Source organism: Beta vulgaris, chromosome 5 (assembly GCF_026745355.1).
Source record: "Beta vulgaris subsp. vulgaris cultivar EL10 chromosome 5, EL10.2, whole genome shotgun sequence".
In the NCBI taxonomy this organism is placed as follows: domain Eukaryota; kingdom Viridiplantae; phylum Streptophyta; class Magnoliopsida; order Caryophyllales; family Amaranthaceae; genus Beta; species Beta vulgaris.
The window spans coordinates 59899917-59925638 of record NC_079206.1 but is presented as its reverse complement, the minus strand read 5'-3'; the positions used below and the strand labels follow the sequence as shown (position 1 = coordinate 59925638).

At 34.7% G+C, this 25722-nt stretch overlaps 2 protein-coding genes across 3 annotated transcripts; both read right to left on the bottom strand.

Moving 5' to 3' along the window:
- Nucleotides 1-11424: 11424 nt before the first annotated feature.
- On the bottom strand, nucleotides 11425-18294 carry LOC104894175 (hypothetical protein). The gene is made up of 4 exons (XM_010680352.3): nucleotides 18139-18294; nucleotides 17686-17862; nucleotides 15781-17031; nucleotides 11425-11762 (listed from the first exon to the last, which is right to left on the bottom strand). Exons 1-4 carry the CDS (start codon nucleotides 18151-18153, stop codon nucleotides 11727-11729), a joined length of 1479 nt encoding a protein of 492 aa, XP_010678654.2. The 5' UTR covers nucleotides 18154-18294; the 3' UTR covers nucleotides 11425-11726.
- A 1253-nt stretch (nucleotides 18295-19547) lies between these two features.
- LOC104894174 (phospholipase D gamma 1) lies at nucleotides 19548-25722 on the bottom strand. Of its 2 annotated transcripts, XM_010680351.4 has the most exons (10): nucleotides 25457-25717; nucleotides 23365-24290; nucleotides 22834-22950; nucleotides 22534-22728; nucleotides 22019-22270; nucleotides 21859-21927; nucleotides 21594-21741; nucleotides 21223-21371; nucleotides 20338-20706; nucleotides 19548-20177 (listed from the first exon to the last, which is right to left on the bottom strand). In XM_010680351.4, the coding sequence occupies exons 2-10, from the start codon at nucleotides 24274-24276 to the stop codon at nucleotides 19884-19886; spliced, it is 2505 nt and encodes an 834-aa protein (XP_010678653.2). In that variant the 5' UTR covers nucleotides 24277-24290; nucleotides 25457-25717; the 3' UTR covers nucleotides 19548-19883. The 2 variants fall into 2 exon arrangements, with proteins under 2 accessions (XP_010678653.2, XP_019105235.2); XM_019249690.3 differs by lacking the exon at nucleotides 19548-20177 and having other exon boundaries at nucleotides 20536-20600; nucleotides 25457-25722.

Here is a 25722-nt window from a genome sequence, read left to right as displayed (position 1 = left end):
TTTCTGTTGATCGGGATTAGATCTTGAAAATGAAAACTTGATTGGTGACACTAGTAGAATAAATGCTATTTGCTGCGGTGATATTGCTGCGGTTTTGCCTATACGCAGCAATATAACACACACAAAAAAAGAAAAAACAAAAAATAACAATATTGCTGCGGTTCCCGCCCAAAACCGCAGCAATATTGTTTAACGGATACATTTTGAAAAAAATGTGGGTCTGGAGAGACTAATATTGCTGCGGTTTTGGGCGGGAAACCGCAGCAATATAATAAAAAATATTTTTAAAATATATTGCTGCGGTTCTCCACCCAAAACCGCAGCAATATTGTCTTAAAATTAATAATAAAAAGGCCCGTTAGGGTTTCCTAGTCATTCCTTATCTCTCACCGTTCTCTCTCTCCCTCATCCGCCTCTCTCACCGTTCTCTCTCACTGCTCTCTCTCTCACTGCTCTCTCTCTCACCGTTCTCTCTCACTGCTCTCTCTCTCACCGTTCTCTCTCACTGCTGTCTCTCACGCTGGCGGTTCGAAATTTGTTCTCGCCGGCGAAGATTGTTCGACATTACGTCTTCTCACGTTTTTCGCAGGCAAAGTTGTTCGAGGTTTGTTCGAAAGTTGTTCGAAAGTTGTTCGAGCCCGCGAAGTCGTCTTCTCCAGTCGTTACTCTCGTCCATCGTCTTCTCCAGCCAGCGAAAGTTGTTCGTCTTTCCTCGGTTCGGTCGTTCGAGTCTGTTCGTCTTCCGAGTTTCGATTTGACCGCTCACTTCTTGAAATGCACAAAATTTGCATATAGGCCAGGGCGCCAGGCCAGTACTAACTACGTAAGTTAATTTGACCTCCTTAATATCATCTTACGTTGTTAGAAAAGAATTTAGATACCGATAAACGTAGAATCATCATGTGTGCATGTCCATCGTCTTCTCCATCCATCTGTTTTCGGAAAAGGGCTGAACGAATTCAAGTCTGAAATAGCAGTTTTTACCAAGGTCAGACATAGGCATTTGGTCGCGCTTCTTGGAAGTGTTTGGATGGCAACGAGAAGCTTCTAGTATACGAGTACATACCTCAAGAACTATTGAGTAGGCATATATTCAATTGGGCTGAGGAAGGTTTAAAACCTCTTGAATGGTCTAGAAGGTTGATCATTGCCTTGGATGTGGCTAGAGGTGTTGAGTATCTCCATACTTTGGCCCATCAAATCTTCATACACAGAGACCTAAAACCTTCTAATATTCTTCTCGGGGATGACAGTTGAAACAAGGACTTCGTTTTTTTTTTTCGTTTTTTAAATGTTTGTATGTAAATTTTTTGGTGCAGAATTTTTCTTTATTATTTCCCTTTTTTAGATTTGTTAGTTTTTTTATTTTTATATATTAATGATATTCATATGTAATTTTATATTTGTTGTTTTTTATATTATATTTTTTATGTTTTTGAATTTTGTATAATAATTTTTTGTCATTAGTATCAATCAATAGTGTTTTATTTTTTTTAACTGTTTTGTCTTCCAAATTTGATGACAAAATGCAAAAAAAAAAAAAAAAAATTTTTTTACCTGTACAGACCCTATTGCTGCGGTTTTTCATAAAAAACCGCAGCAATATGTCTATTTTTTATTATTAAATATAGCATATTGCTGCGGTTTTCTTCACAAACCGCAGCAATATGCCTTCTAAATCTGATATAAAATTAATATATTGCTGCGGTTTGGCCTAAAAACCGCAGCAATATTTGTCGATATTGCTGCGGTTTAAAACCGCAGCAATATAATTAATACCTATTGCTGCCCTCTTAATTGCTGCGCGCCCAAATCCGCAGCAATAGGGCACTTTTTAACCGCAGCAAATAGCATTTATTCTACTAGTGTGATAAATCAGATTTGCTTTTCTTCTTAGACAAGGATTTATCACATCTGAAAGAAAGAAAGTTTAATCAAACAATAAAACTAACTGAAAAAAAAAACAGCATCAACTGAAAAAATACAAAGATCAACTGAAAGAATACCAACATCAACTAAAAGCAGACCACCATCAACTGAAACAATAGCCTAGATTATTTTTAAGGTAGTCTATATAGTGCTTCAGTTAGACTTCTTTGTGTTTCAGATAGTCTATATAGTGCTTCAGTTAGACTTGTTTGCATTTCAGCTTATATAGATTGTGCTTCAGTTAGACTAGTTTATTTTTCAGTTAGTCTTTACAGTCCTTCAAAGTAACTTCTTTATTTTTCAGCTAGTATTTGTTGTGCTTCAAGTAGCCTTGTTTATTTTTCAGCTAGTCTATATAGTGCTTCAGTTAGACTTGTTTATTTTTCAGCTAGTCTATATAGTGCTTCAGTTAGACTTGTTTGTTTTTCAGCTAGTATATAAAGTGCTTCAGATAGACTTGTTTGTTTTTCAGATAGACTTCTCCCTTTGTCAGCTAGTCTATATAGTGCTTCAGATAGACTTATTTAGTTTTCAGTTAGGCTTATTTAGTTTTCAGTTAGACTTATTTAGATTTTAGTTAGACTTATTTAGTTTTCAGTTAGACTATTAAGTGTTCAGTTAGAGTAATTTAGTTTTCAGTTGGACTTATTAACTCTTCAGTTAGACTAATTTACGCTTCAGTTAGACTTATTTACTCTTCCGTTAGACTTATTTACTCTTCAGTTAGACTGATTCAGTTAGACTTATTAAGTGTTCAGTTAGAGTAATTTAGTTTTCAGTTAGACTTATTAACTCTTCAGATAGACTTATTTACACTTCAGTTAGACTTATTTACTCTTCCGTTAGACTTATTTACTCTTCAGTTAGACTGATTCAGTTAGACTTATTAAGTGTTCAGTTAGAGTAATTTAGTTTTCAGTTAGACTTATTAACTCTTCAGAAGACTTATTTACACTTCAGTTAGACTTATTTTCTCTTCAGTTAGACTTATTTACTCTTCAGTTAGACTGATTCAGTTAGACTTATTTAGTTTTCAGTTAAACTTATTTAGTTTTCAGTTAGACTTATTAACTCTTCACTTAGACTTATTTGCTCTTCAGTTAGACTTATTTGCTCTTCAGTTAGACAGATTCAGTTAGACTTATTTAGTTTTTAGCTAGACTTATTTTCTTTTCAGTTGGTCTTCTTACTACTTCATTTAGTATAATGACTCTTTATTTCATTGTTTTCCAATTAGACTAAAAATATTCAGTTAAAATTTACATTGTTTCAGTTACACTACTTCATTTTTCAGTTACACTACTTCATTTTTAGTTACACTACTTCATTTCTCAGTTACATCTTTATTTTTTTAAAAAAAGTAAACAAAAACAAATTAAAAAACAACAAAAGAAAGGTAGAAATGTCTAAATGAAACTAAACAAAATCAACTGAAAGAATATAAGAAGCAACTAAAACAATACTAGAATCAACTGAAACAATACAAGAATCAACTGAAGGAATATAAATATCAACTAAAAACAGCATCAACTAAAAGAATACAAGTAGCAACTGAAAGAATATTATAGTCAACTGAAAGAATATATAAATATCAACTGAAAAACAACAACAACTGAAAACATGTGTATAAAACAACAAAAACTGAAACACAAACCCTAAAAACATGAAATAAATACTCTGATAAACTGAAAACATTCAAAAATAGAAAAAAAAATATCTAAACTACTCTAAGAACTTGAAATCTACCTTGGATCATAATCACCATCTTTCTCTTTCTTCTTCCCAGCAGTAGACACTGCCAAAATTTTTCCTGAAGATCCAAGACTCTTCACCTTCTTCGACTTCGGGCTACATTACAATTACAACAACAAAAACGCTCAAATTTTGAAAACAAAAAAAAATTGCAGCAAAAACAAACGAAATTATACCTAGAATCATCATTTCTAATCCTCTTCACCATATTTGCGATGCAAACGTAATGAATTACGAACAAAAAAACACGCTAAGTTTCAACAGCAGAGAAGCAGAGAAGCAGAGGAGCAGAAAAATTCTAGAAATAATCAGTAAATAATATATCGGTTTCTTTGAAATGAAGAAGAATCAGTTTTAAAACTAGCGAGAATCAAGTAGAAATCCAAAAAACAGTTTCAAAATCGAAAAAAGATAATGACCTAATAACCGTTATATGTTTTTTCTAAAAATAAACAAAACTGCTGATCAACAAAACAAATATGAAAAAAAAAGAAAGCCCGCGCGTTTTTGATGGCCAGGCCCGTCCGACGGAAGCTATTGGGTCAGACGGTCTGACCCAATACTTTTACTAATAATATAGACAATTAAAACATGACTAAAAGTTGGTTGAAATGGTAATTGTGTCATGTATAATAGCAAGAGATCATAGGTTCAGATTTTGTTGCAAGCTAATTCCTGAAACTTAATTTATTTGTCACGCAGGCCTTTTAATATATCTGTATAGATGCTCTGAACTTTGTCTTTTATAACATTGAAACACCCGTAACACATCTGGTTAATTTTAGTTTTGTTTCTTTGGCCAAGATTTTAAAACAACAAAATAAGGTCAAAATCTTAATAGCAGAGTTTGAGTGAGATGCATTAAATTGTAAAGTTCCTTGTTAAGTACTCCTTCCGTTTCCAAATATAGTTTCCGATTTTTTTTTTACGAGATACCTTTTAATATATATGTATAGATGCTCCGAACTTTGTCCAAGTCAGAATCGTTCTATAACATTGAAACACCCGTAACACATCTGGTTAATTTTAGTTTTGTTTCTTTGGCCATGATTTTAAAACAACAATAAGGTCAAAATCTTAATAGCAGAGTTTGAGTGAGATGCATTAAATTGTAAAGTTCCTTGTTAAGTACTCCTTCCGTTTTGAAATATAGTTTCCGATTTTATTTTTTTACGGGAATTAAGGTAAGTAAAATTAAAAAGGGATGGTAAAAATTTGTTGTTTATTTAAATAAATGTTGTATGGTAAAATAGAATTAATGGATGAAAAGCATTAATTGTAACACTTGAGTTAAATAAACAAAGTAAAAAAATAAAATTCAAGAAGCAAATAAATGATGGAGACATGATTTTTCTAGACAAATCACGGAAAAATGTGAAACTAAATATAAAAACGAGATCTATATTGTTGGACACCCAGAATGGAAATAGGAACTATATTTTGGGACGGAGGGAGTAGTAAAATATGCCTTATATATCAATCCGACTTGCGTGGACCCGGTTCACACTAAAAATAGTGTGGGCCAGGTCCAGGCACGTGACCCGTTATATCACTTTAACATACACTATATCATTTTAACATACACTATATCATTATAACATACATACACTATATCACTTTAACACACCCTATATCACTTTTAACATACACTATATTACTTTAACATACATTATATCATTTTAACACACACTATATCACTTTAACACACATTATATCACTGTAACATACACTATATCATTGTAACATACATTATATCATTGTAACACACACTATATCACTTTAACATACACTATGTCACTTTAACATACACTACATCACTTTAACAAACACTATATCATTATAACATACACTATATCACTTTAACATATACTATATCACTGTAACATACACTATATCATTTTAACATACACTATATCATTTTAACATACACTATATTAATGTAACATACACTATATCATTTTAACATACATTATATCATTTTAACATACACTATATCATATCAATATACACTATCATAAACTCACGTGATATGGATCGGGTGCACACTAATTAGTGTGCACCGGGTTCATATTAGTTTTTTTACTTATATATTCCAAAAATTTGCAATAATTTGAGTTATACAACTGTGATGGATATATAAGTTTGATAGTATTAGATTCAATTAAAAATTTAAAATGAAAACCCTAACTGCCTCCTTTCCTCTCTCCCTCTCCAATTCTTGTTTTAGGGTTTTTAATTTCTTGGCCTCCTTAACCAAAAATTAGACTATTTTCGATCTTTTTTATTAGATTAGTGTTGTCACCTTCTTTATTGCTTTCTTTTGTTCAGTCATCTTCATCGGTTATATAACTTCTTTTTTAAAATTCTAACCTCTAACTATTCTAAGTATGTAGTTTGTAGGCTCCATGCTTGAAGTTGAACTGAACAAAAATTAACTAAAATGATAATGATGATAAAAATAACAATAATAATAATGGTATAATAACAATATTATTATTATTATCAATAATAATGGTATAATAATATTATTAATAATAATAATAATATGAAAATAATTATAATAGTAAAATTTAAAATAAAATTAATAATTAAAACATTAAGCTGAATTGAACTGAAAATAAGTCCTAAAAAATAGTATCGCAATATACTAATATGGTTCTGGTACCAATACGGCAGTACCAATCACGATTTAGTTGTCTATAGCAATTATATGCAAGAAAATTTCAAGCAGTTTAATTTGCCGTCAAAAATACGTTGCTTTCAGGAGTCATTACAAATCTTTTAGTATGATATAATATTCGAAAAACCTAATTTTTGCCCTATTTTATCTTTTAAAACTTGAGGTAAAATTTTTTATATTACATTATGTTAGTACATGAAACCGAAGCCAATGTCGGTTTGGAGGTAGTGTTGGACTAGAAGATGTTTACAAACAATCTACATCTTTTTTTTTGTGTTTGAAATAACTTGAATATTTTTGAATTAAAGCTTTATTTACACAATAATATTATCCACGCACTATAATCTTAATTCTACACCAATTCAATAAAGCTTTATTTATCCAATAACATTATCCATTATAATTCTAATTCCTACACCAATTCTGCCTCGGAGAACCTTTTCCCCAAGTAATTCTAGTGCTATAAAATAGACACTCACACACCCTTAAATCCTTAATCATCACCTTATTATCATAGAATAATATACTTCTTTCTTCAGTCATTCACAAAACTCGTCTCATAGAATCATATACTTCTTTCTTCAGTCATTCACAAAACCCGTCGTAAATGGCTACTAATAGTTGTGGGAATATGAAACCGTTTCTACGAGTGCTTGATGATCATGAAATACGATATCCATACAACCTTAGTATGGCGGAATGTTTAGGTGATCATTTATATCATACGATTTCAGGGCCCTACAACACCAAGATTATTCAACCTAGTAGAGATCAAAGTACTACTTCTACTTGTACGGTGATTAGTGATGATGACTTTAATAATAACAATACTTATACTTTTGCTGGTGTAGTTGCTAGGAACAAGCTGATTAATACTAATACACAAGTTGAAGTTGATAATGTTATAATCAAGGACGACAATAACGCGGCTATTAGGAAGAAGAAGAAGCAGCAAGAGCAAATAAAGAAGAAGATAGCAGCTAAAGATGAAGACAATAATAATATTGATGAAGGCAGAGATGAAGATGAGTTTTGGTATGGACTGCATTCAAATCGCAAGTCTGAGCAGCGAGAAAGAAGAAGACGATCATGCTAATAAGATGAAGCACTGAAGCAGCACCACTACTATCTACTTAATCTTTAGCTTTCTTCGACTACGCCTACTTCACATGCATGCTCACAGAATGACTAACCTTAGCTAGTTTTACCTGAATTTAAGTCGATGTTTTTAGTTCTTTAATCGTCATAAAAATGTAATTCACTAGTATATAATAAAGATTATCTTATAATATATAACCTCCCTTTGAGGCTTTGACTTTTATGTTTAATTTGTGAATTTATAAGTTCAGCTATTGTTACTCCCATGCATTTATGTTTATATATCTTATAAATAAATATTGACATGAATAATATCTAACAAGACCCTAATATTATTATATTTTTCTTATTGTATGAATCGCAAAGGATGGTTAATGTAGAGTTTGTGAATACCCTCAAAAAAAAAATAGAGAGTTTGTGAATCGTAAAAAAAAAAAAAAGATAAAGTGGGTAAATTATAATGAGAGTATTACATTTGTTTGAATGTATATTTTCATATTTTAACTATTTATAATTTTTGTTAACTAATATTCAAATATATTAATGATCAAACTTTTACTTTGACAAATGTAAAAGTAAAAGCTGACTAACTTAAAAAACAAAGCTGAGTAGAAAAAACTACTAATGTCGAAACGGTTGAATAAAATATCCATACTAAGTGGTTGTTTGGTTGATAAGAGAAAACATGGGAAACTAGCTAGGAATCAGAAATTTGGTGAGTTGCTTGGTTGACATCACAATAGCAAAATGAAAGAATTAAAAGTTCCTAAGGAATTTTAATTTGAGTTCCTACAAAATGGACGAAGTTACTTACCTAGGTCCCCCTAGGTAAGTAGAAATTCAGATGAACTGTAATACATTAGTCCTGTAATTTTATGATTGTAGCCACCAGCTTATGAGGCCTTTTTCAAAAGATGAGATTCATGCTGCGTCTCTACATATACATTGTAAATGCATGCTATCTTCTATCAACACTTCTGGCATATTCTTGGAGATGATGTTACAGATTTTATTTGCTTGTAGTATCCTTCATGGTCATACTTCTCCTAGTTGTATCAACAGAACAAATCTTGCTTTGATTCCAAAAGTTAAGAATCCTGCTACTGTTGTTGAATTTCACCCTATAGCTCTCTGTAATGTTTTGTATAAACTGGTGTCGAAGGCTTTGGTGATTAGATTGAAATAATACCTCCCTGATATTGTGACAGAAGATCAAAGTGCCTTTGTTCTAGGGAGTCTTATCACTGATAAAGTTCTTATTGCACTTGAGATTTTCCATTCTATGAAGAACAAGATTTGGAGTCATCGAGGTACTGTCGCTATGAAACTTGATATGAGCAAGGCATACAACAGGGTGGAATGGGGATTTATGAGGAAGCGTCTTCTGACTATGGGCTTTGGTGGGTGGTGGGTGAACTTGGTGATGAGTTGTGTTACTACGGTTTCTTACTCCTTCATTATTAATGGTGGAGTTTGTGAATCTGTTGATCCGTAGGGACCTTCATTAAGGTGACTCTCTTTCTCTTTACTTGTTCATTTTAGTAGCTGACGCTTTCTCAAAGATGTTGCAGAGTAAGGTTTAGGTGAAGTAGATTCATGGTGCTAAAGATAGCCACAATGGCCCTGAAATCTCCCATCTTCTTTTTGCTGATGACAGTCTCCTTTTCACAAGAGCTACGAGATAGGAATGCACTCTAATAGTTGATATTCTCAATCAATATAAGTTGGCTTCCGGGTAGAAAATTGATTATGACAAGTCTTAAGTTTCTTTTAGCAGAGGAGTTAGTACTGATAAAAAAATATGAGTTACTGGGAATTTTGAAGATGCGGCAAGTTGAAAAACATAAAAAGTACCTTGGTATCCCTTCTTTTGGTGGAAAATAAAAAAAAAAAAAGCTATTTTTGATTCTTTGATTGATAGAATTTGGAAGAAACTTCAAGGATGGAAAGAGAAGTTACTTTCTAGAGCAGACAAGGAGATTCTACTCAAGTCTGTTATCCAAGCTATGCCTACATATCTCATGGGTGTGTATAAAATTCCGAGAGCAGTCATTCAAAAAATTCATTCGGCGATAGCTCGATTTTGATAGGGTAGTTCGGATACCCATAGGAAGATTCATTGGCAAAACTGGGGCTCTATGTGCACATTGAAATGTTTTGGCGGCATGGGCTTCAAAGATCTTAGTGTCTCTAACGACGCTCTTCTCGGCCGTCAAGCGTGGTGACTTATTCTGGCTCCAACATCTTTATTTGGGCGTGTGATGAAGGCCAAATACTTTCCCAAATGTGATTTTCTTGAGGCATCCCTTAGTTATTCGGGTAGTTATTCTTGGAAAAGTATATGGAGCTCAAAAGCTCTCACTAAGGAAGGATGCATTTGGAGGGTAGGGAGTGGTGAAAAGATTCGCATATGGGCAGATTCGTGGGTTGCAAACGATGAAGGGCACTATATTATGAGTGAGGCGCAAGAGGGAGTACTGGAGGAAGTGAGTGAACTCATAAATCCTCACACTATGGAACGGAACGTGAACCTGGTTGAAGAGAAATATCAAGAAAAAGATGTTGAAGGTATCCTTGCAATACCCTTAAGTGCTTCGAATCCCCAAGATGAGTTAACATGGGCTCTAACTAAAAATGGGCACTATTTCGTGAAAACGGCTTATATGCTTGGCAAGGGAGGTAATCTTGACTCATTTCAACCAGCATGGGTTGACATTTGGAGCTTGGAAGCTAGCCCCAAGGTTAGAGATTTTCTTTGGCGCGCACAAATTCTCTCCCAACTCGTTCTCTTCTTAAATTTCGTCATCTAATTGACGATGATCTATGTCCATGGGGTTTTGGGGCTGCGGAATCAGCCACCCACGCGCTTTTTGAGTGCCCTAGGGTGCTTGAAGTTTGGAGTGATAGTGATTGTGGTGACATGTGCAAGAATGTGTCGAACCTTACCAAATGTACGAGCTTGTGGAGAGTTGGAAAAATTTAGATAAGAAGATGGTTATAAGAGGGGCCTTCCTTTTGTGGCGTCTATGGGGAGAAAGAAGTCAGGGGTGTTCTAACATCAATCCACCCCAAATCAGATTTTGGTGGACCGTGTGCAACGCATAGGTGATGAATATGTAAGCATTCAACCCAGATTTATTGTCGCGCTGCTGCTGTTCCGAAGCCAAGTTCCCCCCTTCCAGGCGTGCTCAAACTTAACGTAGACGATGCTTCTTGTGCTGATGTTGGATGGGTTGGTTTGGGTGTTGTCGGACGTGACTCTAATGGTACTATTCTCTTCTCTGCTGTGAGACGTACTAAGGCATACTGGAGCCCTAAAATAGCGGAGGCAAAATCCATTGCTATGGCAATTCGACTGGGAAAAGGTTCGGCTTTGGTAATGTTATCTTAGAGTCCGATTGCCAAGTGGTGATAAACTGTCTTTTCAAGCGTGCTCTCTTCCTATCATATCTTGATGTGATTCTTCATGAGATTTTATCTTCTTGTACGTTTTTTTATTCTCTTACTTGGTCGCATGTCAAACGTGATGGGAATTTTGTTGCCCACCATTTAGCAAGGCTAGTTCCATTTGTTGTTAAACAAATATGGGAGAACCACTCCCCTTCGGAGGTGGCGCCCTATGTATTGATGGACAATTTGTCCTTCAATTAATCTTAGCTTGTTTCCCCTCAAAAAAAAATAAAAAAGGTAAGTAGAAATTCTCACGGGAATTTAATTCCCCCATTGTCAACCAAATAATTTAACCAATTTTCCATGAATCTGATTAAATAATTTAAATCCTATGAATTGCAATTTCACGGGAATTTTAACTTCCCACGTAAACTAAACGACTACTAAGGTCCGTTTTAAATGGAGAATGAAAACCCTAAATAAACAACTCATTCAGGATATCTCGAGCAAAATAACTTGAAGCATTTGCAGATCGCCTATCAAAGTAAGGCCATTCAAGAATCGATAACCTTCGAGAAGTTAAACTGTAATACTCTATATCTCATAATAAAATCATTCACTATATATTAACTGGGTGTTAAAAACATTAAGATTTTAGGGAAAATGCTATGATAAACAAGAATATGACTTTATTATTGTGACGCCGGGAACATAATTAACTCCCTCTCCCTCTCCCTTTATAGAAGCAGCTTTTGAGCTGTTAAATAAGGTGCAATTTGCACAACATCAACATGATGTGAACATCTTCTTCATTTGCGTATGCTTCGGTTTTGATTTTGTAGGCCAGTTCTTGCACAGCAAGCAACAAACTTGTTTTCTACTTCCACCACTTCTTCTCAGATAGCGAAATGAGCTGCAAATGGGGGAGAAAACTGTGTTAAGTACAATGGAGTAATGACGGACATACTAACAATAATAAAGACACATCACTGAGAAGTATCCACCGTGCAAGTTCTGCATCAAGCTCTAATAATAATTCAAGACAGTCAGTCCAGAACTACTTATAGATGATTTATAGGAATATAGTTGGAAGGTCGGTTGGAAAAGGAGAAAAATTACCTACCTGAGTCTTCTTTTATCTATGGAATGAATGAATACCAGCCAGCCTGAGCTTTCCTAACACTAGCTGTATCCTCTAGGTATTCCTCCCTCGCTGTCACAAGAATTCACCTTTTGTTTTACGCCGTTCCCAGATGATTCGACTATAATCTATAATACTCCCGTCCCTAAAATAATAGACCATATTTCTGTTATGGGCTGTTCCAAAGTAACAGGTCACTTTCTTCTGAATTTAGTAAATAATCTTCGAACTCTCCCACATTAGCCTTGGCGACATCCTTGACAAAGAATTTAAGAAGACTACATATATATAATATATGGTGGTGATGTAAACTTAATACTCTGGTGCAATATTAACTTAGTTCCTCAAAAGTGACCTACATGTTCTCAGGGATGAATGGGGTAAAGGTTTGTCTATTTTTTATTTTTTTTTATCAATTTCATCTCGTATAGAATGGACGAACGGAGTACTTAATCGTTCATAATTTCTACTTTTGTCCTTTCTGTATCACCTCCATCAAAACCAAATCAGCCTAAAAACTACAAAACAACCTAAAAATGGACATCATCTTCAAACATGCCAATGGATATCTAAACAGGTTAAGGTCGTGACTTGTGAGGATATCACAATTGGAGCTCTTGCCGCTTTTCAGGTACCCAACAAGAAGCTACAACTTCCAAGCAACAGAGCTATAAACTCAGGCCTAGCTCAAACTTAAGATTTTATATTCAACTCGACCAACTCAAAAGAGTTTATTATATGTATATGTATATGTATATGTATATATATATATATATATATGTGCCTTTGCTTATGGACAGGATATACCCCTATAATTACAATATCTCTACTATCTTATATTTGCAAGGGCTTTGATTGAGTGTTACATCAAGCCCGTCAAAAGGCATGACATTCCTTTCTTATCAAGTGCTGCATTAAGGGCACGAGCGCTATGATAACAAAATCCAGCAGCTTTAACACATTTCCTTCAATTTCCTAATAGTATAATCAATCTCCAGCTTCCATGCTTCAGCCAGTAACTCTTGTCTATGAGTAGCAGGTACTACCAATTTTCACATTGAGGTCACCGCTTCACAGCACATCTTGAGAGATAAGATACTCTATTTAAGATAAATATATGCAAGAAAAATAAACTATACATAAAATGCAGACAGCATAAAGATATAGCAACAGGATGAGTAAATTGGAACCGACTGCAAGAAATTCATTTCTTATATGATCTTTAAATGGATAATAAAATCTGATTTCCATTTCGTGATGATTTACTTCCAATGTAATCAACTGGATCGTTGTACTTGTACCTCTGTTCATTATGCATATTAGCTCATAATAGATGAATAAACAAGGTTGACAATGGTTGAGATTGCAATTGGAGGCTTTGATATGTCTATGGAGGCTATACATGGTCATTGCCTCATTGGGCAGTCTAGACCTAAAAGGAGTGTTCCGTGCATGGGTGGCCTTTGAGTGATAGCATTTGAATATGAAATGCCCAAGAGTTATCAACAACATGTCACATGCACGAAACAAGAGAAACGAGAGAGAGAGAGATGAGCATTTGAAGGTGTTCTGTTCTCACCAATCAAGTGCACAGTCTGACCCCTTGTAGCATCCATAGCTAAAATTTGCATGAACATTGCCTCTAATATAGTGCACGGTCTAGACTATGTATTGACGCATGGCCATTCACTGGCTCTGTGCAAAACACAAGATTGTTTCTTCCTTACTTCTTCTAATTTAATCACAGCCCTTTAAATGTAACCAATGGCCAAGAATCCAAGTTCATTAGGATTTACTTATGGTTTGCAATGCCTCCCTACAAACAAGGACTAGCTTAGAGTTGTATTAAGCTTTTGATGACATTATCAGATGAGATATTCTCTTTCTTCAGTCTTTGTCACACTCTCCTTTGTGCCATTGTCTTTGTAACTATGATCCTCCATTAATCACTAGTGTGGTGATTATAGATATAGTAATTGGATAAAAAGATTTGTGCATTAAAATTAATTCAAGTTCATATCAAATTATAGAGAGTGGAAAGTGGTTGAAGGGCTGAGGGTTGTTGGCTCTCATGTAGAAAGTTAAAAAGAAGAATTATTAAATGGTTAATTCCCTTGAGCTCTATTTTGGTGGCTCTGCTTCCTCCATATGTGAAGAACAGAAAGTGTTGAATTATTTCAAACAAAAAAATGTCAACAGGGAGGAACGTGAAACTGGTACGTGCAAATTAGGAAGTTAGATCAATTTTAAACAATGTATCATTCTCCCCTCGAAAGAATAAAAAGTATTGTCCAAACAAGAGAATTGATTTTCTTCTCCCCTTCCCTCCCCAACTCTCCTTCATAATGAAGTTGTCCAAACAAGCCGTCAGCTCCTTCTAGTAAGGTTCTGGGCTCATCAATGAAAAGTAGTTGTTGTCATAGTTCTTGCACGAGAAAGAAATACACATACTAGCCAAGATGGCAAAAGCTAAATCTCATCTGACACACAAACGTTGCAACTGCTTCATAAAAGAATGCCATTCCTCAATGAACTACATGAAAAGCAGTGCTCAACAAACCTCAAGTAGTTAAGATGATTATACATGCAACAAAAAATATATGCAGATCTAGACTGAGAACTTTCAAGATTCAAAACATAAATATATAGAAACATTGATCAGCAATACATGCAGTTGACCTGACAGACTGACATTTTGTTTTGAAAGGAACACAGAAGGGGAGGGGAAGAGGAGGAAGGGAAGGGGGGAAAAAAGGGAGGTGAAAGGAGGAGCTTCATTTTCCCTCCAAAAACTAAAGAAGGTCTCTTGTGATCATATATTAGACATTTCAAGTATTAAGCAAGAACGAATAGTAGCAAATCCAGCGAATGCTTACTTGAGTGCACAGACATCCCCACTAGTCACAGTTTGCATCTAAACTAATCTTATTCGGGATTCCCAGCTCATGTAGTTACTCAATACTGGTGTGTGTGAACACTCATCTCCCAGAGGACTCTTTCACCCGCCGCTCCTTAAAAACACAAAAAAGCACAAACGAGACTGAGACTTTCTTTGCAACAGTGACATTTGACCAGAAGTTGGGAATCCCTGATGACATAACGACCTATATGAACATGCTTAGTGATAAACAGTTTTAGAAAGTATCTTCAAGCTGGTCCAATCATTTGTCCTTAATATTGTGTGCTTATACTGCAAGCAACTTCAACTATCTTCTTCTCGTGTTGCTACGGAATATTTAAAACCGAATTCATCATGCTAGTCGCTAGAGACCAATTCCAAACAGCACACTCACTAAATGTAAGTCATAGTACAACAGATGCACTTATATGAAACCAAGAACAGACGAAACAGCTCAAACTTCCAGCTCAAACAACCCCAACTAAAACATACAGTAAGCTCACGTATAAGAAACTCGGCTTCCTCTTTGTTAGTCCATCTATATCCTAATTCCTACGGTCCTACCTAAAGACAGACCTAATCGAACACCATTAGTGGCAACCATCTTTGTAAAGTTCATCATCACTCAGACCACATAACACACGATTTACTCAAAGCTTGTTGTCATCACTTGTGATGCTTAACTTTTCCAGAAAATGTAGCTGCCATGCAGGCATTGTCCAATGTCAATACTAGACCAGCCAACCCTGAACATCAACTAGACTTCAAGTCTTCAATGGAGTTCAACGAAAACAAATAATTGATGGATATCAATACAAAGATATTCCAGTATAAGCTTCATAATTAAAAGTAGGTAATAGACCTTCATATATTGGAGAAAGAAATACCAACCTGACGTGCCACCTGTGCCATCCTCCGACTATCTCGCGATGATTCAGTCACTGTGCCAGATTTTGGGGCTTCAAGATTGCCATTCTGTTTCTTCACCATTTTTCTTTTCAAGGGGTTTTCCTCGAGCAAGCTGCTATCATCACCACTTACTGATTCCTTCTTCCGCTTCCTCTGGAAAGTATACTTAAGAACCCTATCTTTAAGTGGTGGACTAGAGATACCACCTGCATCCAGCACTTTCGAATCTGGATAAACCGAGGAAGAATTATTCGTCTCAAGATCTTGTTTTGAACTCGAAACATCTAAGCAATCCCCAGAACCACTTTGCTGCCTGATCAAAACCAAACTACTAGCTACTTCTGTATCTTCATTCACCGCAACCATACGAGCCTCAGTTTCATCACCTTGGGGAGTTACAAGTGCTGATAATACACCCAATTCAGAAACGCTAGGTGGTGCTGTTGAAGGTGGGTTTGTGTGTGTACATTTACCTTTAATCTCACTGCTCTCCGGGAGGTCATGAGAACCAGGTACACATGTTTGAGTGTTTGGAAGATCAGAAACTGCCTCCTTTGCCATAAGAGGAATAGGCTTAAGTGTGGAAGTATTACTTCTTCTGTATCTAGCAGCTCTTTTCCTTCTCTTTCGAAATGATTTGAGAGGTAGTGGATTGCTAATTTTGTCCACATTGTCTTCATTTTCAATGTCAAAAGGTTTTGATGTAGCATCAGCACCTACAAGTGTCATGGATATCCCCTCACCTCGTTTATCTCTTGTGGATTTCTCATACTTTAGTTCATCTAACTCTCCAGACAGAGAAAAATGACCATTTACAACGTTTCCTTCATATGCACGTACTCTTTGTGTGCACCCATTTCTATATAACTCAGGTTTTTTGCTTCTCATAATTATTGAGGGAACAACTGGATCACCAGAATTTCCCAATTCCTCTATAGAATTGTTTGCAACATAGTGCCCGTTTTCTGATTGGTTTAACAAATTTGTTTGTGCATCTAAAACAATTCTAGACAGTCCATTCTCAGACTGTTTGGTTCTTTCCTCACAATGGGCCTTTTCAGTCATATTCGGTGCATAGTTTGTTTGGTTATTTGCCAATTCTTCCACTTTCATATGCGCCTCATTTAGCTCTGCTCTAAGATTACTTACTATATCCTCAGCTTCTTGGAGCTGAGCTTCTAACTCCTCGATTCTTCTTTGTTGGTTTAGGGATTTCATCTCTGCTTCATTAACCTGACAACATAGCAAAAACAATCACAATCAACTTAACTCCACGATGTAGATATACATAGTACAAGTTGAAATCACACCACCAAATTACACGAGAAGTGAAAAATATCGACAGCTTCAAAATCACAATTCTAACAAAGAAATCCCACTCATAGATGATACTTGTTGACACAAGTGCTAAACTACTAGCAGATTACTAAATAAGACTGTTGGCAAAGGATCAAACATAGGAAAGCTAATCAAGCAATGAAGTAAAGGCAAACAAACATAATAAACTTATCATCTCTCCAATGCAAAAACATGACAAGAACAAAACATGAAGTAACCCCCACCAACACATTCCTACAACCCCAACATAACTAACTAAACCCGAATCTCGAAACCACCAAATAAAACAACAAACCAGAAGAAACCCACTTAATTATCACTACTCATCAACCCAAATTCCCCAAAAGAACAACAAAACACATTTCACAAACAACTTGTTCAACTCATCAAATCCACTCAAGACCCTAAATTCCATAACTACAATTTAAAAAACACCCACAACCTAAAATTCAAAACCCAGAAAAACAATCACCTCAACAATCAAATATAAGCATTTCAAACCAAAAAAAAACAACTACAATCAAAAACATCAACAAAAAAACACATTACTTTAACATCCATAGTTTGTTTAAGACGAAGCAAAAGACGAAGAGCTTCATCTTTAGTTGAAGAAAGATCGTGATGAAACTGATGTGCTTTTCTTTCTGATGCCATTATCCTACCAGCCGCCTCTTTCGCTGTGTTTAATATTATCTCCGCATATGCCTTCTTCAAAGCCGTCATTTTCTACAAACATAAATTAAAAAATTACCCACAAAAATTCTCTTAATAATTTCAAAAAATAAGCAATACCCACTTCATAAATCCATCGATTTACTTCAAAAAATCCAAAAATCAATTAAAAGTTCCAATTTTTTATTCAAAAAAAAGTAGTTGGAATTGAAGAACTCTATAAGAACATCAGTAGTAGTGTATTACTATTAACTATAAATTGATTTTGCTGTTTTTATAAAAGAAAATGAAATAGTTTGGAGAAATTAAGGAAACATCATAGTATTTTACCTCAGTTTCTTCCATTGTTTTTGATGTTTATGTTGGATTAATGTATAGGTTTTTTCTGGGCTTCTTATTGTTGTTGTTGTTGTTGGCTTCAGTTGTTGTTTTTAATTTTTTTGTTACTTCCCCTCTTTCGCAGCAGCTGTCTGTTATGAACTGAAAGTTGTGTTTGTGTAAAGGAAGTGATTTTACCCTTTTACCCTTGGAATCTGCGTTGAATTACGAGGACGACACGTAAGATGGAAATGCAAGCGCGCCAAAGGAGATTTGGGTCCCACATCTCTGAGATGGAGGAATGTGGGTGTGACACGTGGATATAACTCGTTGAATGCGAATGGACTTTTTTATTTTTTATTTTTTTTTGGGGTATGGGTGTTTTTTTTCTTTTTTTTTTTTTTTTTTTGAAGAGTTTGTTTGTTGTTTTAGGGAAGAGGAGGCACCGAGTGGTGGGATTTGGCGGATTGACGGTGGGGAAGACTTACCGGATTGGTGGGCCCACAAAAGTTTTTATCTAATAACGGTTTGAATTCCATTTCCCATGCTATGAAACTTTTTCTATCTTTTTTATCTTTATGAATCTTCATTCATATTGTGCCAAAAACCAAAAAAAAACCAAGATTAATATATATTTATACAAGAGCAAACAAGGTTAATATTTTTTTTTTTCTAACATGATGAGTGAGGTATGACGAGGGTGAAGCTTAACTTTTCTGCTTTGAGCCTAAATTAGAGACGTCACATTTGTTGATCCCTTTTCTAAACTTTCTTCTAGACTTAGGATTGGGTTGGACATCAACTCGTTTAAGTGGATTTCTTCTCCAATTGGGTTGGACATGTAGCCTACTTTCTAATGTTGATTATTAAAAGTATAATAGAGAACTTACAAATACTATAACACGCTTTGATCCTACATTAGAGACGTCACGTTTGTTAATCTCTTTTCTAAACTTTCTAATATGGACCTAGGATTGGGTTAAACATCAACTCGTCTAATCGGTTCTTTTCTCCAATTGGGTTGTACATTTTATATTGAAAAGTGACAACAAAAATCAAAACAATTTCTAATTTGATTTTCATATTTTTGTTATTAAGTTTTAAAGAAACCGATAACTGACGGAATTTATTAGTAGGTGCATCACGTCCGTATGGAGAGAAAAATGCGCACGATAAATATCAAGCACTGGAATATGAACATAAAGACCAATACCAATAAACATATACTAACAGAGATATACATATGTTCATTTGGCTTGTTAGTCATGTACATGTGTTCAATTATGTACGTTTAGCTTGTTAGCCATGTACAATATGCACACCTTCCTCGCCATACAAACGTGTGCACCATCTATGGACTGTTGTTTTGTATTTAAAGAAGTCGTAAGACATCTTACTAATTTGCAGGACAGAGGTTGAGATATCTAAAATAAATGCTCTTTGTATCGTTGCTATTGATATAAACTTCACACAAGTAGAGTGAAAGAGTGCTTTGACCAAAATATTAATCACATAGTGTAATTCTCCCTTAATAATCATAACACTAACTTATTACTCCGATACACTATTGAATCTATTAAAGACTACAGCTTGGAGTCTCTCAATGTAAAACTTTGATAAATAAAAAAATTTCCCCTATTCAAATGACATAACTATCTATCATATTGACAATCTATTTGGTGCTATATCACACTCGACCAAATTTTCTTAAATCTTATAAAAGTCCTAGCTCTATTTATCAATTTTGACATGTTGGTTCAAATGGTGAGGTTTTCTTGGATCCCGGAGAATGTACCCATGACCTTACCACCCAAATCCGGGAACTTCTCCGAGTTACGAAGAGGGCTAACCCTGCCCCATCTATCAACCTTCAAAGGATACTTGAGAAGGTGGCCTTTCATTTCTGTCACTTCATCAGCTGAAAATTGTCTCCAATTTTGTTCTCCTAGTATTCTTACTCTTCTAACACAATCAAGACTCTCCGGATACATAAAGCAACCCTCAATGGTTCCGAGATGCTCTGCCCATAGCGACATCCGGTATCCATATATCTGCAATTGGATACCAACATGTTTATTATACGTATAAAAGACTGTCTTACCTTACTATAAAATTAAAAAGGTTACTGAAAAAGTAGGTAACCAAAAAGTGACCCCTTCAAGGTAAGATCGTCTAGACTTTCTATATGTAAAAATTGAGCTTGTTAGTTACCTGCCCATGTGGCCTCGAATTTTTCTTAGACCATGTATGATGCGGTTGATAAGCACCCATTGCAATCTCAGTGTCTCGAGTACCTTCCATAGATCGTTGGTTGATGTTGGCTGAACCCATTATGACAAATTCATCATCTACTATCATGCCTTTTGAATGAACATAGATCATGAACCGTCGACTCCTTTTTAAAAATGCTTGTGGACTGTTCACACTTCCACTTGGCACACTGTTGGAACCGTCATCTGAAACTTCACGATTTCCTAAGCAGAAAAAATTAAGGAAGTCTTGAGGCTCATAGCTGTTCTCTACACCTTTTTCTTCCAAAGCCTTATAGATTATTTGATACATCATTTGCATTGTTTTGTACTACAATTCAGAAGAGAAAATACGCGTTTCAGAACTTAGAATGCTGTATCTCTGATGTCATCTATCACAAAACTTATGCAAGTTTTACAGAAACTGTTTCCACTAGATCTTATATACAACAAAAGAAGTAATTAATTTCCCTTGTAATACAAACCTATCATATCATCATGCTTGATCATGGTGTCTTATTAAGAAGATGGGCCTGAATACGTAAGTGATATTAAATCAATGCAAAGGATTGGATGAGAGTGATTTAAACTTTAAACATGTGTTTAGCTTAGTCTTTAGCTCATTATAGGAGTCATCTCACTTAGTTTATTAACGAGCACTCTAAATAACTTGTAGCCATGGATACGACTAGAAATAGCTAACCCACCATACGATGCCAATATTATTCTTTTTGACATCGGAAAATTTTGCATTAAATAAAACTCGAATTACACCCTAGAGAACAAACTAGCACTACATAACTAAGTTATCATGAACAAGATTAACTAATTGGAGCGGGGGAAATACCTGCCAATAAAGAATCCTCTGCATGGCAAGACTTTTTGGATCACCCTCTGGCCACATAGGAATAACAATATATGCAACAAATCTTTGATCAGCTTTAATCTTCTCAGCAATCTTAAGAGCAATTTCAACAGGTATCAAGTTATTTGCACCTGCATAACATTGAGAAAAATAAGAACATAAAACCTTTATAGTACAACATTCATAATTGTGATACACAAACGAGGTGGTTCACTTAAAATGAATTGTTGTTTTGACTAAAGAGGTATGGATAACTTGACAATTCCAATTCGAATCAACTAATTCGACATATTTTCCACATTCATAAGGAGTCCGTCAGAGTATGTAATAAGTTTGAGAACGTAGTAGCTCACCTAAGCCCTTGTGGGAATCCCAGTTATAAGAGGAGCCAAGAAAATACTGGTTCTCAATGTAAATAAAATGTTGGGCTGAGCGAATTGCATGTACATATGCCGTATGTATACTCATATCTATCAGAACATTTTTGCCACAACAAAGATTCTGTTGCAAAACAGAGAACCCCCAGGAGAAAAGAAGTCTTTAGTATAGAATTTCGTAACTAACATAAGACATTCTCTAAATAGTCGGACTTCAATTTAACAAGGACTAGCAACTAACCCAATTCGTCGCTTCTTTAGGATCCTTAGGAAACCCTTTTACAGAATTGGAGTCTATTGAGCGAAAGACCTAAAATGTCACAGTATAAATTATCATAAAACTAATATATACAATGCATAAGAAATTTTAAAGCAATGTTTGAAAGCAGTTGTTAAGTTACTTGAACATGCCAAGACTCCATATCATCCTCATTACTGTCACAAGTTTCGGCATCTTCTTGTTTAATAATATCTGGAACTTTATCTATGTTAATTAGATGATCATCATAAGTTCTCTTAAATTTTTTAATCCCACGAGGTCTAGTCTTTAACCAACGCTCCTGAAAGTTGGTTAGGATGTCGTACACTGCTGGACCGTCGATCTGACTATGCAAATCATGCCATGGTTCTCTAGGACATCCCGTAGTTGAACCCTGCATTAAATTTAGAACTTATGAAAATGATAGTTTTTTCTTAATACGCAAACGTGAATGACGATAATGGTAATGAATAAGTAGTATTATGAGGAAATTCCAAATTATGCATAATAGATGTGATAAATGGTAATGTTTCTATACTCCATATCTCAAAAGCTATCAATCAACATTTATAAAGAAAAACTTAACTTAAGAGGATCAATTTAAATTAACATGAAGTAATGAGAGAAAGGTTTATAGTAGTAGTAAAGAATTATTACAGTGAAATTGGGATTATGAAAATCATCTTCGTGTGCTGTCTCTAATGTTCTGAAAAGAGAATGCTCTGGAGTATCATACCGCCCTTTGCAAAGGTCAAGCCCTCCCACAAAAGCAATGAGTTTTCTTTTATGTTGACCTGCATCAGCATCCACTATAATTGTTTTCTGGTGATGAGTATAGATTGCTCCAGCTTCCTGACCATCATATAATACAGAAAAATAAATTAAATTATAAAGAGTAAGCAATTATCTGCTAATCATAACTAGATTAATGAGATATTTTATTGGAATGTCGTTTACCTGTTTTCCTAGCAAACTATGCCCTTTACCACCAGATCTTGGGCAAAGTACTACATGAACTGATGAGTCCTTAAAGAACTTGTATGTCACTTCATCATCTGTTGCTAACATGCCTTCCTACAAATATTAACTATAGCACATTACTGCATACTTTATTTAATTATTACATACATACATACTTTTAAATGATACTTCAATATGCATAGAGCGAGGGCTGAATTTAATTAGATTCTACACACGGGAGCTACTTGTAGTGTGCTATTTTCATTATATGATGTCTCTATGCTTTTTTAAGTAGTTTTAACACACAAAAGAACATGCAGGTGTAATGAAAAGAACATGCAGGTGTAAGCATGATGCACATCATACTCTTGAGTGTAGGATCTAAGTGTTAATATTTTGTTATGAAAGGTGACTTAAGTTTCTAGTACGTCTCTCTAAGACAAACCACACCTAAGTTTAAGGTAATGGCAACAATAATACTTACACTTTTTAAATAAGTTTAGGGGTATGGAAAATTTAAGTACTTACAGTCGTGCGATGAAAGAATTTCCTAGAGGTAGGATCATCCCATACAAGGAGCAAAACTCGTACACCCTCTCGTGCTTTACTCTTCAATAAGGTACCCAATGTAACACCCGAAATCTCTGGATCATCACGAACAAGTCTAACAAGATGAACTACAGACCAGCCTGTAAGGTACACCAGATGTCTAGCACTCGAAATCGCATTATACACATCAACCCAACATTTCCCATGAACAAAATCCATGTCATATTCAAGCTTAATATCTGGAAGTATACCATCTTCATAATGTGCATCTTGGTAAAGAGTAACTTTATTCCCTTTCCTTAGCGGAAAATATGTACTAGGAACACCATTCCCATTCCCAACACCTGAGTGATACAAATTCATTTGTTCTACAGGAGTGTATTGGATGGATACACTTAAATTAGCTCCAGTTTCCCAGACTTTCCCTTTACCTTTCATTATTGGGAAAGTTCCTTCAATTTTCTCCCCTAAAACAAGTTTTCTAGTAGGAATACCAACTGCTCCTATAATCTCAGAACCAACTACATCATCATCTTTTACTACAAAATGTAATTCTGCAGCTGTATGTGCTACTGGGACATTGAAGTGTTGCATCCATACCGGATTTTCGTTATCTTGCATAACGAAAGTTCGAGCTAGAATCGCGCCAGCAATGGAAACATTAACATAAGGATCACTTGTCCCATGAGATTTTAGCTTTGACATGCCAAATAAACCAGACATGGTACTATGAAGTTGATCCATGTTAGGAAGTTTTTTGGCTCCCTTAACCAAAATATCTAAATTTCCATGAAGTAATAGGGTTTCTAATGATTCTTGACAAGTTTGAAATGGCACAAATTCCATTCCCTGTCCATGTCGAGACCCCTCTCCCATATATGTATCATCCATGATTTTTCACAAATCTGAGAATCAATTTTAAAAGAAAATAAGTTCATGTAACTAAATTACAACACAACTACATGGTCATTTTAGGATATTTATAGTACACCTGGGTGTACCATGCTCATGGTACACCCAAGACTATTTTCTCCAAATGAGCAAAATGAGCGAATGAGCAAATGAGCAAAATGAACAAATGAGCAAATGAGCAAACATTTTTACTCATTTAAGAAATCGAGCCAACACTTTTATTACAAAATGAGCAAATGAGTAAATGAGCAAAATGCCCATATGAGCAAATGTGTCAAATGAGCACATGAAGTTCTAATTTATTACAAAAATACCCCTAGGTGTACTATGAGCGTACCGTGCTCATGGTACACCCGGATATACCATGAGTGAACTCGTCATTTTAGTGTTATTTGACCCAATATTTTTTATCTTTTTATTGGGTGATTGAAAATCTAAGAATTGGTATTAATTAAATCTTGAACATAAGTGATCCGAGAAGTTAATTGATCTACTAGCAAAATATAAACCTCAAATGGAGGGTCTTTCTTTGGGAAATGATAAAAATTAAAATGCGTATAACATGTTACACCATAACTTATTATGTAACATGCACAAGAATATAGACTCCAACAAAAAATAATAGACTATACAAAAGGAGGTTTGTGGATTTTTACCTGATAAATTATAGTGTAACAGTTAAAGAATTTGTGTAAAGATTAACAAGAAAGAGAAAACTTTGCTTTGGTATCGAAAGAAAAGAATCAATGTTTTGAGGCTCCATTCTCATGGGAGAGATAGAGAAAAGATATAATCTTCACCTCTTTTAATAGGGTTGTTAAATTTATGGGTAATCTAAGCAATTTTCTATATAAATCGAAAAGATTTATCTTATAACAACCCACACTTCCGAGCTGCTAGCAAAACACACTCGACATCCATAAACTAGAATTAGCTCTTAATTAAATTAACTCACAGCGGATACAATGAATTATCAATAATTATTCTCCAATCAACTAACGAGATACAAACTCAATCCATAATCCAATTGCAAGAATGAAAACAAGATGATTATGGATATATGAATTAGAAATTTAGAAGAAAAAAAAAAGAACATGAAATCAAATTGATCATACAAATTCACAAAATAATTTATATTGCATAAAACTTTGCAACTTACCTCAATTAATTATTTGTCGTTGAGCGATACAATCACTACGTTTTTCTTTGTTTCTAATCTTCATGCAAAAACTTTTCCTCCTTGAAAACTAGGAAAAACTTATCAGAAATTATCTATATTTAGAAAAAGCATGAACAAAAATGAAAAACATAAACTAAGAATTAACTAACGAAATGTGAGGTTGTAAACTATTTGTTCATCGTTATATGTCTGAGATACATCACTTCCCGGGACTTTTGGGTAGCCATCAAAACTTCTAATAAATA

Coding starts and splice junctions, on each gene's coding strand:
- LOC104894174 (XM_010680351.4), bottom strand. CDS start 24,276: ATGGATGATACATATATGGGAGAGGGGTCTCGACATGGACAGGGAATG. Junction 21,928..22,018: donor TGGAGTCTTGGCATGTTCAA/GTAACTTAACAA, acceptor GTGACATTTTAG/GTCTTTCGCTCAATAGACTC. Junction 20,707..21,222: donor AGAGGATTCTTTATTGGCAG/GTATTTCCCCCG, acceptor TCTGAATTGTAG/TACAAAACAATGCAAATGAT.
- LOC104894175 (XM_010680352.3), bottom strand. Junction 17,032..17,685: donor AACAAACTATGGATGTTAAA/GTAATGTGTTTT, acceptor CTATGTTGTCAG/GTTAATGAAGCAGAGATGAA. Junction 11,763..15,780: donor TGGCACAGGTGGCACGTCAG/GTTGGTATTTCT, acceptor CCCCATTTGCAG/CTCATTTCGCTATCTGAGAA.